The 14,595-nt window shown below is 34.1% G+C and overlaps 1 protein-coding gene across 1 annotated transcript in view; it reads left to right on the top strand.

Moving 5' to 3' along the window:
* Positions 1 to 14,595, top strand: part of LRP1B (LDL receptor related protein 1B) — a 1,722,250-nt gene that overhangs the window by 1,057,578 nt on the left and 650,077 nt on the right. The window contains exon 15 of the mRNA XM_054699700.1: positions 3,412 to 3,534. Coding sequence (XP_054555675.1) covers positions 3,412 to 3,534 — 123 coding nt within the window. The remainder of the gene's footprint in view (positions 1 to 3,411; positions 3,535 to 14,595) is intronic.

Raw genomic sequence — 14,595 nt, 5'->3', positions numbered from 1 at the left:
TTTTATCTAACCCTTTGTTTTGTTACTCTATATTTCACATAAAGTGATGCCATTCAGTATTTATCTTGCTCCTTCTGACTTAGATAGCTTAGTGTAATCCCCTCCAGTTCTGTCTATGTTGTCACAAATGGCAAGAGATTTTTTTATAGCTGAGCTGCATTCCATTGTGTGCGTGTGCATACACGCAGTATTATACTAATCCATTCATCTGTCTTTAGGCAAATGAGTTGTTTCCATAGCTTAGCAATTATAAATAGTGCTACAATGAATACAGGGGTGCCTATTTCCTTTCATATCATTAATTTTTCAGGTAGATAACTGAAGAGTGAAATTGCTAGATAATATGGTAGATCTATTTTTAATGTTTTGAGGAATCTCTAACGTTTTTTTCGTAATCTGTTCCAGTCTATAGGCCCTCTAACAGTTCATGAGGCTTGCTTTTTCTCTACATACTCACACATGTTACTGGTCTTTTTTAAAATTTTGTAAAGATTTATTTTATCTATATTTGCATACAAGAACTGGAGTCTAGGCCAGAGATGTGGGGGTAAGAGGATTCACGAGGGACAGAGTGGGGAGTAGAACAGGCAGATGTACTGAAATACACTGCTGAGGGCAGCAGCAGGTGGGACAGAGGAGGTCTGCTGCGTCATGTGAGTAACTCCCTGGCTGGGAATTGAACTTTGGCCACACTGTCTGGAGATAGCTTGATAGCACTGACTCTTTAACCCCTGCACCATCAGGGAGGCCCATTTTTACTGGTCTTTTTGACATGGACCTTTCTCACAGGTGTCAGATGATAACTCATTCTGATTTTGATTTGCATTTCCCTGACAATAGTGATGATGGTCGTTTTTCCATGTATCTGTTGGCCATCACATATCTTCTTTTGAAGAAGTGTCTATTTACCACTTCTGTCCCTTTTTTATTTTTTTTTTATTTTTTCCCTTGTGTTTTGTGGGCCATATTAAATTTAAGCAGGTGTTCTTTTAGATTCATGGATCAATTTAGTATTTAGTCCCTTCTCTAGGTTTGGGAAAATTCCCTCATTTATTTGAGTATATTCTCTGTTCCCTTCTCTCTCTGGAATATACATTATTCTTATATTGTCTTTCCTCAGTGAGTCAAGAAATTCTTAGTGTTTCTTCATTTTATTTATTTGTACTTCTCTTTGTAGGTCACTGATTTGATCTTCCATTTGATCTAATCTACTTCCCTAACTTCCTCCAGAATATTTTATCTACTTTATTGATCTTTCAACATGCTGTATCTCTACTATTTTCTCATTAACATTTTAATTTCTATCTTCTTTTTACTAGTTTTATTTTAGGGCTTTCATTTTACTTTCTGTGTTACCTCTGCTCATTTTTTCTGTTTTCTTAAATTTTATTGAATTTCCTTATCATGCCGATTTCTACTGTTTCTGATAGGAAGAAAAGATCTTTTATGTCTTTGTGGTTGAACTCTGGAGATTTCTTTTATCTCTGGTGAAACATTCCCTTGAGGTCTTAAGGTGCCATGTGCTATATTTTTCTATATCCCTATGTTGTATTTTTCTAGGTTTATTTTTTTGTTTAAGTGTCCTAATGGTACAGAGCTTCAGTGTTTCCAGCAGATGGAACTGTATATAAGGGGAACCTATTTTCATCTACTGAGTCACAGGTTGGGGGGGTGTACCTGGAGGGGTCCAGTCATTGGAGAAAATGGTATGTGGAGGTGGCTTACATGTGTGGCACTGCTTATTGCCCTCCTTTCTGGTTTCCAGTCTCTGGCTGGTCTTTCAGTGCTTCTTTACAGGATCAGCTCAGGTCCCTAGAGAGTGTGACAGCAGCTCTTCTTTCTGGGCTGTCTTCTTTCCTGGGGATCCTACCTTCCAACTCTCCCCAGAATCTCTGCATATACCTACCTACAGTCAACCTACCTACAGCCCCACACCAACCAGTTCTCCCCTCCCAAGGGCTACCAGAAACACATGGAATTGTAGGCTTGTACCATCAGTTTCTACTCCATCCACAATATTTTTCCATCCACCTGCAATATATTTCTTGTCCCTTCTGCTGTCATCAGTGTCAGTCTACCATGTCCAGGAGGCAATTTAATTTCACCCCAAATCACAAGATCCTCTAAGTCTATTGGTCTCTACACCACCTTTGTTTATCTGCCCAGGAGTGAAATTCTGATATCATTTTCCCCTAGCTCTCTTGAAAAATTATATATAAAATTTTACATATATATATATATATATATATATATATATATATAGTGGATACATAAAAGATAGAACACCCCAATGAAACAATATACTTTTGTTCCATAGTCAAAGAATACACATGACTTTAACAGTAAGCTGAAAAAATATTTTCTCTATTCCCTGTTGGGTAAAAACTTCAACAAAGCTTAATTACCGTCTGAGTTCAGAAATGTTTGCTATAGCTTGAATTATTAATTTCCTTGCTTTCAAGTATATATATATATATATATTTTTTTCTTTTTGATAAACACAGCAAGTGAAAATTATTCCTCAGAATGGAAAGAAATGGTAATATAGTTCAGGCCATTTCTTCTGATCTGTGAGCACCCATGATAATCTATAAGGAGGTGTTAAATATTTATTTCAACCATCAACATTTTAGAGGAATTTTATTTATCTCATTCCTTAATAATCTCTACATAACATATACAACATATACAAACCTGGAGGTCCTTAGACTGGTAGCCTAGTCTGTCACATTAGCCATAATTTTCGCCTTTCTACTTTAACTGCCAATGCAATTTTAATTTTATTTTATTGTATGTCTCCAAGTAATTAAAATCTCCTTATTTTTAATGTTAGAGTAATGTCTTCTGAGATAAAAACACCTTAAAATGCTACAAGTAGGAAATGACCCTGATATTTACACTGCCAATTTAATTGCTAGTGATGTCCAGTTCTTTGTAACATGCTGCTCATCTAGATCTAAGTAGATATTCATTCTTCCTGTGTTTCCAACTTGTAGGAATAAATGGCAGCAAAACTGTGATTACCTAAAAAATTTTTGTCCCCTTTTTAAAAATAATTTATTTATTTTTGCATAGAAGAACTGGAGTGTAGGCCAGAGATGCAGGGTGTGAGAGGATTCACCAGAGACAGAGTAGGGAGAACAGTGGATCTACTGAAATACACTGCTGAGGGGAGTAGTGGGTGAGACAGGAGAGATCTGCTGTGCCATGTGGGTTAGCTCCCTGGCCAGGGATCAAACTCAGAGTGGCTGGTGATAGCTTGATAGAGCTGAGACTTTAACCCCTGTGTCACCAGGGAGGCCCACTGCACATTTTTATGCCTACATATGTTACCTAGAAAGATTGTGATGCAAGCTAGCTAACTTTGGATGGAATCAGTTTTCTGATGCATTTGCTTTCCTCCTCTTACAGGTGAAAACATGTGCCGAGTAAACAATGGGGGCTGTAGCACCCTGTGCTTGGCCATCCCAGGAGGCCGAGTGTGTGCTTGTGCAGATAATCAACTTTTGGATGAAAATGGAACAACTTGCACTTGTAAGCTTCTTTTCTTGTTACACACATTGCTTTTATGTGTTTTTTGAACATCAGAAGCAGATGAAATAAATGGAAAGAGAAAATTGTATAATTCTTTTTGACTACAAATAATTAGCTAATTAATATACAAATGAATAATCATGGTGAACTTTAACAGAGTATTATGGCACTGCTGTAAGTAGTTTAGTAATCAATATATAAGTCAGTATATGCCACAATCATAATGAGATATTTAGGGAATCTCTCTATTAGCTTCTAAAAAATGTGCATTTGTTGGTACCATGGGTGGTAGGTTTATGCATTGTATTTTCCTCAAATTATTACACATAACTTGATAAGCTCAGTTATCTATAATTGGTGGTATAGAGTGGGAAGGCAAAAAAGAGTCTTCTCATGCATTTCTAGTCTTTATCAAAATGGTAAATTAACTGGATTTATTGACCTGGATTTAAGATACTTTATTAATTTTTGATGACTTTTCCCATTTACTGCTTCATGGCATTTCAATTGACCCTTTGAAACAGTACTTTTAAACACATGTCCTTTAAGCACAACAATAGCTATAAGGCTATACATATATAGATATTACATGAATGTTTCTGGAATAACTCATTCTTGAAATGTTAGCCATGATTCTCCATGGAAATGGAGGTAATAGAATGCATCTATATATAGAAAGAAATTTATTGTAAGTAATCGATATATGCAATTATATAAGATTTCAAGTCCCATGATCTGCAGAGAACAATTCTGAGACTCAGGAAAGCCCATGGTGTACTCCCAAATTGAATACAAACAGGCCTAGACACAGGATGGGCCAGTGATTTTGTATGAGATAAAAGACAGGGGAAACACCCAATGTTTATTTCAATGTAATTAGGTGGGAAGACTTATTTTTACTTACAGAAGCCTTGATTGCTTTACTCTGATCTTCAATTGATTAGATGTGTTGCACTCTTATTAGCAATCTGAACTACTTAGTCTACCAATTCAAATGTTAGTCATGTAAAACCATCACATAAATGTATACAGAATAATATTTGATGAAATAAGTAGGCATTTTATGGCCCAGTCAAATTGACATAAAATTTACCATCTAACAATTGTGTTTTTTTTAAGATTTATTTATTTATGCATACAAGAAATGGGGTACAGGCCAGAGGTGCGGGGGGTGGGGGTATGTGAGAGGATTCACCAGAGATAGAGTGGGGAACAGAACAGGCAAATTGACTGAAATATACTGCTGAGGGGAGCAGTGGGCAACACAGGAGAGTTCTGCTGTGCCATGTGGGTTACCTCTCTGGCTGGCGATCAGTCTCAGTCCTGCAGGGGCTGAGGATAGCTTCATAGTGCTGTGACTTAACCCCGTGCACCACTAGGGAGGCCACATCTAAAAATTGTTAAATAAATATTTCTTATAGTTTTCATCAGTTATGTTGTTCATCTATGGGGAGGGAAAAGGAGAAATATTGTATCAAAGAAGACTTCAGCTTATCAGTACTGTCATATTTCTTCTGAAAAAGATAGATAAGAGGTTTTTTACTAACATGTGAGAAATACAAACTAATTTAAAAATAAAAAACACACTTCCAATGCTACTACCAACAATAAACCACTAGACTATTTTTTTATTTTTTATATTAATATATTTTTTGTTATTTTTTACATCATTGTTCATTTTTAAACAATATTTGCTTCCCCCAACCCTCAGGTGTGGTCCCCATAGAGCTTCCTTCTCCAATGCCCCCGTGCACCATCACCTCAGTCCCTGTGCTCCTCCCTCCCTCCCTCTGATCCCTCTCCCTCCTCTTCCCCTGCGGTATGTCTCTGATTCATAATTGCCTGTTTTTGCTTCATTATGTTTTGTACTGATGGAGTACTTTACAATTATAAATCTTTGTAGGTTATGATTTCCAGGATACCCTTTATAATAATCCTAGGTAACATTTATTTAATTTTTATATTGGATGTAACTTTTTTTTTAATTTAATTTATTTTTTTAAGATTTATTTATTTATTTATACAAGCACTGGGTACAGTCAGAAGCACAGGAAGGTGAGAGAATTCACCAGAGCCAGAGCGGGGAACAGAATAGGCAGACAGATGAAATACACTGCTGAGGGGAGCAGCGGGCGGCAGGATAGGTCTGCGCACCATGCGGGACCCTCCTCCAGTGGCCAGGAGCACCCAGGGATGGAATCTGCGCTGGAGAGGCTGTGGGCAGCTTTGCAACCCAGCGCTCAACTGCTGTGCCACTGGGGAGGCCCGGATGTAACATTTTTTATTTTAAGTTCATGATTCTCATTAGCCCTTTAAATAAATATGTAAGGAATATACAATTAATGTCCAATTTATGATGTAGTAATTGGACTTATGGGTTAAAAGTTTACAAAATTTACAAAGTTAGTTTTTTTAATTTTAATTGTGTGAATCATGATTATCTGGATCATTGACTTGCAAATTGTTTTTTCTGTTTCTTCATTCTTATGCACCATTAAAAATATGTAGGTCCTTTATTCATTGACATATCTATACCTATGGGTGGATATTGATATGGAAGAGAGTTCTTATCATTGGATGACTATGGAATAAATAAAAAGTAGATGACTTTTGATTTGTAAGGAAATACTACATACAGTGTTTCATATTGTTGATGTTAGAATTTATATTATGAAGTGTATACACATGTGATTATATACCTGGGGAGAATCACAGAAAATATTTCTGAGATTATTTGTATCTTTCTAATATGTATTATATAATTCATTGATGAGGAAATCCCATGCAATAAAAAGGGTTAGAAAATAATTTAAATATACTTGTTATATTGAAGAATGTTAAATCAATGAAAAAAGGGGAGTAATTATTTGAGAACTTATTGTTGCATTTGGTGTTAAAATTTCTATATCTTTTAATAGTGTCTGGAACTTTCCTAGGTTCCTTTCCAAATCAATGAGATTTAATGGGAAAATCAGAAGCAAAAATACAGCAACTGATTTCTTGCTAAGAACTCAATTATTATATAAATTATTCCAGTTTCTATTCATTTACTGGTAAAGGTCTTTTAATTATATGTCAGCCTGCATTTGTAGACCAGGAAATTAGTGTAGTGAAGAAAGACTACAGATAGAGTTCATGGTTGACAATTATAATGTAAAACATATCGATGTATCACTAACCTCTCAGTAATGCTGAATCCTATGGATTTCTGATTCAGTTCAGGCTAGATTAGTCATATGAACTGTCTTAACTTGATTAACTATAATCTAAGATAACAAACAAAAGAAGAAAATATGTGTTGTAACCATTTAGATGTGATTGCCCTGCTTTCAGTCACTCTTATCAAATTTATATCAAATGAACAAAAAACCCATTGGCAGATGGTCCAGCCAAAATTAAACACCAACAGTTGTTTCTCAATAAACTTGAGCATATAACTATGCCAGAAGAGCCATGCACCCAGCAGAAAACAATTGGCATGCTCCATGATTAATTAAGATGAATTCTAATGCCATGCCTGGAAGGAATGGAGAATGAGATTAGGTTGAACTCTTTGTCCTTGTGAATCTGTGTGTCATGGTAAAATTATCTCACAATTTAAATGAGTTTGGTATAACACAGTAACTTACAACTTATTGTCTAGACAAGCATATAATATCAACTGGCTATCATGTAATTTTAAATTTATCTTAGTGTCTTTGTGAGAAAATCACAACGTACAAAATTAATAAATGAGGATGTGTATAATTCCAAGAGGAAAGTTCAGTTCTAAAATAATGATAGTCACTATTTTTTGAAACAGCAGGATAATTGTGTCTAGAGTAAGGAAACAGTAATTCCCTAAATGTTCTTTAGTGGCCTGAAAGAAAAAAGAACTTTCCAAAATGCCTCGTTCTCAAGAGAGCAACTTAAACACTGCAAAAATATTGTTCATCCAAGGGTAGCCTTGCGCAATTATATGTCAATGGTACTCTGTGACCTTTTCACCTTGCAGAACACCAGATATATTCCTCTGTCAAAAACAGTGCTCCACAATGGTTGAGCCATTTATCTGTTGGTGGTGACAAGCTTTATGTTCTAGGATATATGCAATCTAATGTGTAGTAAAAAGTTTAAGGCAGTAAAAAGTTTAGAAGCTCCATTCAGATGAATATTTATGGCCTTCTGTGCATAGGAATTCACAGAAGATTATGTACCACTTAGGTTGGCTGCTCAGAAGACCACTCTATCTAATGAAAGGTCATCCTACTATGATCTAGAGGAGAAATTCAAAACCCATGACAAGCATTTTTCACAATGCTTTCCTATAAACAAACATATATAAAGATAACCAATAAAGTACAACTTCAGGTTTTCTTTTAGGTTCTTCTCTCTCCTTTCTCAAATAAAGATATTGCAAGACATTCTGTAATCTCAAAATTCAAACAATGTTATTAAACAAATAAACATGTTCGAATGTGAGACATCTAGACAATGAGAAAACATTATCACTGTGACTAATGTCCTTTTGATTGAGTTATCATAATTTTGATACAGTCAACAGCACCACACCTGTTTAGAGAGGAGATAAGGTTTAATTTAGAAAGATTAACACACTGGGATTGAAAAGAATAAAAGCAAAATTAGAAACACAGGCACTTGTGCATGGGTACCACAGCTTATTAAGCCAAGGTCAGGAACATATGTATGAGTCGATGACAAGGCTGTGATCCAAATCTGAAATTATTCAAAACTAAAATATAAGATACTTTATTATTAGGGAATATTCCTTTACTTTATTATGATCTAGAAATTAATTCCAGCAACCATCTACCTTTTTTTACCAGGAAAAATCATTAATTCTAGATTGCATATTTCCCTTTATCGCATATTGAATGTCTCGTGTAGGCTTTCTAATTTCAGTGCTCTAACAGCAGGTATCAGACAATGAATGAGAACGCGCAGTTCCTTGCCAGACTTGTCATGATTCATGTCATTTTGCTTTTGATTTGGGCAAAATTAAAGGATTATTTATTACTTTGTCAGTCGTCTTACTTTTGAGATCATGTTGTAATTTTTTACTGCATGTTTCCCTGGCTACAGAATTGCAGATTCTATGCCAGTTTTCAAATTCACAGTGCAAAGCACACCTAATAATGGTTAATATACTGAAAGCAATTTCTTGCTATGTCTGAACACTCAAATGCTATATAGGTTCAGCCACATTAAGCGTTGGGACAAAGAAACATATATGGAATTTTCCTATATGTTCACTTTTTGCTTCTGTAGGAGAGATATTATCACTCTGTTTTCTTCCTAGCTACCTTTTTATCGGTAAAATAAACTGACTTCATTTACATTCTTAAGTGATGGGAGAAGAGAATTAACTGTTAAATCAGTTGAAATGATACTGTTTTCCTAAAGTATTTATAGCATCCACAGCGATGGAGTTTTACACAATACTAATGATTATAATACAGATTTATCAATCTGTTCATTCCAATCAATCAGGAAACACATATTTTGAACATCTATTCAGTTGCCCGGTTCATTTCTAGGCATTTTTACTGTTCTGTATGTAACATTGCCTTCCCTACAATCAAGAATCTCAAGTGGAAACTTTAGATACGCAAAAATGAATTAAAAATAACTTCTTTATAGAGATTTGTGCAAGATATAAAAAGCATTAACCTAACTTGTTATGTGTTATTTGCTCTCTTCTCTAATTCCAACTACAGTTTTTCATCATCTGGTTGATATCATAAGAATTGTTTCCACAGCTCTGAAGCTCTGTCTGTCTATGAGCTGCTGTCCTGTGATAGATGACTTTGTTACCCAATTCCAGAGATAAGTCAATGCTGGGGAAAAGAGCATGGTTTTTGAATGTCTAAACCATCAGCTTACCCAGATTATCACCTCACATATTTTTTCTTGATAATGGGGTATTTTTAGCTCAAAAATTACCTAGCTGATATCACTATGATTATCAGCATTGATAATGTGATTTCTCTGTGATGTAACTTTTGCTTAGATCTGGATTGGGGCTAGAAAAAAACTTAAGATGCTGTTATGCTCTGAAAGATTTTGGAAATAAAATCCCATTTTTTAAAAAAAAATCCTCTACTATTATTGCAAAAAATATAATGCATCTTAAGTTTAGTTATGGTTAAGTTATTGGTCCACCGTTATCACAGTTCTTGAAGAAAAACATAAGACTAACAATCTCTGGGTGAGACACAAAGGATTTTATTATTGATGGCACAGCAGGCAGCTTAAGTTTCATCTCTACACTGATTCTCCTTGTCCCACATTCCCAAATAAAATGGGGGCAACACATAGACAGATCCAAGTTAATGCAATATACACAGTGAGTTTGTATCCCAACCAAAACATTCTGAGTTTAGGAGTCAATTAGAAATCTGCCCAGCCTTTCCCCTAGAGGTTTTATTCTTGCCAAGAAAAAAATTTCCCCTCTGTTCTAGCAGGCAATGCTATCTCTATTTTACACATCTGTAAGTTATACAAACATAGTCAAGAACAAAATCTGATACAAGATGTGTAGAAACAAATAAATGCCTCTTTTCCAAAAAACTGTAGGACTTAGAAGAATTGCACACAATTTTTAAAAAGTAAAAATATTTGTATATGTTTAATTATACTTTGTTTATAGTTACAGGCCATGCTTAATTGCTGCTACATGTAATATTTGTCTACATTAGTGGCATTGACATAGATCAATATCAGAAGCAATATACAAAAAAAGATAAAATTATATGAAGTGGTTAACAACACTGGTTTTCAAGTAATAGTAGTAAGCTGCTATGAAAAATGAAAATGAAACTTCATACATTGTTATCTTATTTTGAAAATTGCTATTTTCATATTTATATATTTTAAAATAACCAACTATAAACATATATTTTAAATCATGTTTAAAGCATGCTTAAAATGCTACCTGCTAGCAATAATCTATAATGATCAAAATATCACTTGACAATCATTTGATCTTATCTTTAAATTGCTTATTTTCAAGAATATATAATTCAAAATATATAAGTTTATTGGTATTTTGACTTCCTTTAGATGTCTTATTATTCTTCAATATAAAAGTTGTTGTTCAAAAGCAACTATAAATGAATAAATGCACTCGATCATTCTTTAAGATTGGGAGTTGGAATGTTTAATCAAATGACCCTGTGATCGATGGTCAAGATTTTTAAATTGGTATATTATTAGAAAATAAATTCTTGAGGATTTTGAATCCTCAAGCTCTGAAAAAACAGAACTGACTATGTCTTTAACATCAACTAGCAAAAATCTAAAGCCAAACTTAAAGGAGGGAAGGAAGCTGATAATCGATATATCTCAAGTAAAGCTTATTCGATGTCTGTTTAAAAAAAAAAAAGAAAACCTCTTGGAGACTGTTGAATGCTAAGCTGAGTAATAATAGAGTAGAGGGCCTCCCCGGTGGCGCAGCGGTTGAGCTCTGGGTTGCGAAGCTGCCAGCGCCGGTTTGATCCCCAGCTGCTCCCTGGCCACCGGAGGAGGGCCCCACATGGCGCGCAGACCTCTCCTGCCGCCCGCTGCTCCCCTCAGCAGTGTACTTCGGTCCTTATGCCTGCTCTGCTCCTCGCTCTGGCTCTGGTGAATTCTCTCACCCTCCCGCGCTTCTGACTGTACCCAGTGCTTGTATAAATAAATAAATAAATCTTAAAAAAAAAAAAATAGAGTAGAATTAATCAAATTGTTCTTTAAGTGCTCAATTGAAGCAAGGCATCCAAAGATTCAAAAGCCTTATTATGCAGTTGAGCAGACTTGAAACAAATTAAGGAAATATTCACATTATCAGTGACCAATTTTAGAGATTTTTTTGCAAAATTTTTGATTGTAGAGATGGTCAGACATATGCCAAAACTCACTTCCCCGCTTCATTTTCATTCTCATCCACACTCTCATTTGCTTAATCCTAGGTTTGAATAGGAGACAGTCTTTCTGTTTTGTTTTTATATTTTGGTCATCTATTTTTTGGGGATTTGTTATACCTACCTATAGATATAGATATGGATCAGTATCATTAATACATTTATATATTTACAATATTTGTTACTTTCAAGTGATCTTATAGAAATGAGATTATTAGAGAATTTGCTGTTTCAGTACTTTGTTATTGAGACAGATTAAACAGGAAGGACAAATTACTGTCAATCCCAGAAACAAAGATGGCTTGTGTAATAGGGGACAGAAGAAACATAGGATTATCTTTTTTCTACTTGAATATTTCATTCACCAAGCTGATTAATTTTCACCATAACATATAAAATAAGAATCTCCATTCACACTGGGCAGCTTTTTCATTGTTTTTTTTTTTTGTTTGTTTGTTTTTTTTTTTTTGTTTTTTTTTCCCCCAGCCCACAAACCCACATCCCTTGTTCTTTTGAAGTAGCTCTTTGAAACAGATTCTCTGCAGTTATGGGTCAAAGGACACATTCCTTCTTCAATTCTTTTAAGCAGGGATTAAGGGAGTGTCATATTTTCTAGAAGTATCACATATGTTTTCTCAATATCCTTTATTACTAGAGCATATATAAGTTTTGTGACAGCTCATCAGTCTAAGCCAGTTATCTAAAATAAAGTTCTAAGCCATTCAAACTAAGATGGAAATATTGGATTTTGTTTCTTCTAGCAAGTAAGTATTAGATCATTTGAACTGTAGATAATCGCAGTTCATGAAACAAATAATTTCCTTTATACATGATCACTTATTCCTTCTCTTTACAGATCTAGTGTACTAAATCCTTTGTAAGAGAATAAAATAATAGTAATACTGTGATTTGTGAATAAATCTCAATTAACTGAATTCCTAACATTCAATTAAAGAACATGGTGTATCCATATGTATATATCTCCCTGCTTAGCTTGAGGATATAAGAAGAGATAGTTTTGATCAACATAATACTTCCTTAAATAATTAACTGTACATTAATTTCCCCCAAATGCAGACCAGCAAAGTAAATAGAGCCACCTATGCTGTGTGCAAATTACATTATCTTTTCAGTTTGATTAATTTTTTGTCAAGTTGGGTGATATAAGTCTTTCTATGTCTCCATAGGTTACTCTAATAATCAACTAAAATTATAAATAAAAGTCCTTTAAATGATGAAACAACAAGCACCATTAAAAAATATGGTACTATATTATTTTTATAATTTTAGTGCCAGTATAAGATAATTTTTAAATTTTTAGAATAATTATTGGCAGAAAAAACTTAAAATTCTCTTTTTCAGAGATATTTGTCTCTACAATGATAGATGTTTCATTTTCTATAAAATGCTAGAAGTTAATACCTTGTTATTATAACAAAATTCACACTTTAACTGAATGTGGCTAATGTTGTTCATATACCTGGATTTTGTTTTTAACCTTAGTTAATCCTGGAGAAATATTACTCGCATATGTAAAGCTGATGAATTTCGCTGCAGAAACAGACACTGTATCCAAGCACGGTGGAAATGTGATGGTGATGACGACTGTCTGGATGGAAGTGATGAAGATTCCGTGAATTGCTGTATGTTTTCCTTCAAGTAATCTTATATCTTCATGACCTTGAGTGTGTGAACTATCCAAGCAGGTTGTGAAAATCTGAAAATATCTTTGATGCAGAATGAACTGTTTTGTTTTGTTTTGTTTTTTATTCTCAGTATAAAAATTAGACCTTACGTTACGTACTTTATATAGCTTTAAAGCACTATTATTTTTCTTCCTTCCTCATATTTAATATTATCAATTTGTTTGCTCCAAAAATCTTCTCCTTTTCCTATTTTGTCCTTTGTGCCCCCATTCTATTTTCAACGATTGCTCTACCAGACCCCTTTGGATCTCTGAATTTAAAGATTTGGAAAATCAGTTTAAGGCCCCTTAAGATAGGACTACTCATACAGAAGGGCACGATCCACTCCATTGCTCCTTGGCAACAGGGCCTTGAAGAAGATCCAGGAAAAGAGTTGTGAGTTTGGAACCTAACTTCACTAACTCAGTACATGGTCTAAATCACATATGGGGCACTCAGATAAAAAACTAAAGGTTTGACTTTTCTCTTTTTGGTTTTTATTTAATTTTTTGTAATTTGCTACCATAGGAATAGTTTCACATGCCGGTAGTGATAAGAATATGTCCCACATATGTAAAAGAAAAACACTTTCAAAAACACACTAAATATTACTTTGAGAATGTATGTCATTAGTCACTAACTAAATGGTATTGAGATGTGTAAAAATATTTTATATAGAGATATGTATTTGACATATTTCTTCTATCAGTTGATTTGACTTAGATACATTTATTTGTAACAGAAATGCTTTTTTTTCAATTAATGAAATATTGCAGGTTAAAGTAACTGAACTAATTGAGAGTTAATTGACAATCCTCCATTTTACTTTCTTTCTTTTAAATCAAGAATATAAACATAAAGTTCCACTGTTCAGAATTGACAAAATTGAACTAGGCATAACTACCATGCAACTAGCTGTGTTTTGGGACAAAATTCCAGAATGTAAACCTAAAAAATAATTTAAAGTTGTGCTTAAATACAAAATGCAATAGTTGTAATTAATACATAGATGCAATACTACTTTCTCCTAATTTTTAAACATGGACTCAGACATCAACATGATGTACTTCTTATGTTCAACCCAGAACATCTGTGCCATATAATATACAACTGCATGTTAAATATCAAGTAATAAATTGAAACAACTAGCTACAACTTTTGCAGAAAGAGGAACACTTCATCTTAGAGTAAAAGGAATGTGTTATTATTACAAAATTTTGCACAAATAATGTATTATATAGGTATCAGATAATTGCTTCATTTCTCTAATTCACAATATTTATTCATGGTTTTAATGCATGCTTCCTATATATCACCTTGCTCTGTAGTAGCAGAGAGTCTATGCTCAACACAAAAGTTTCATTGCAATATTTATCCATCATCCACTATGTCCATGTTTCTATCTCTATGATTATTCTTGTCAGCAATCTACAAGAAACTCAATTCCTCTATGAGCACAGGGGATATTTCATTTT

This window comes from Talpa occidentalis, unplaced genomic scaffold, assembly GCF_014898055.3.
Source record: "Talpa occidentalis isolate TD23 unplaced genomic scaffold, MPIMG_talOcc4v2.1 talOcc4.3, whole genome shotgun sequence".
Classification (NCBI taxonomy): domain Eukaryota; kingdom Metazoa; phylum Chordata; class Mammalia; order Eulipotyphla; family Talpidae; genus Talpa; species Talpa occidentalis.
The sequence above is the reverse complement of the archived record's forward strand: the minus strand, read 5'-3'. Positions and strand labels throughout refer to the sequence as shown.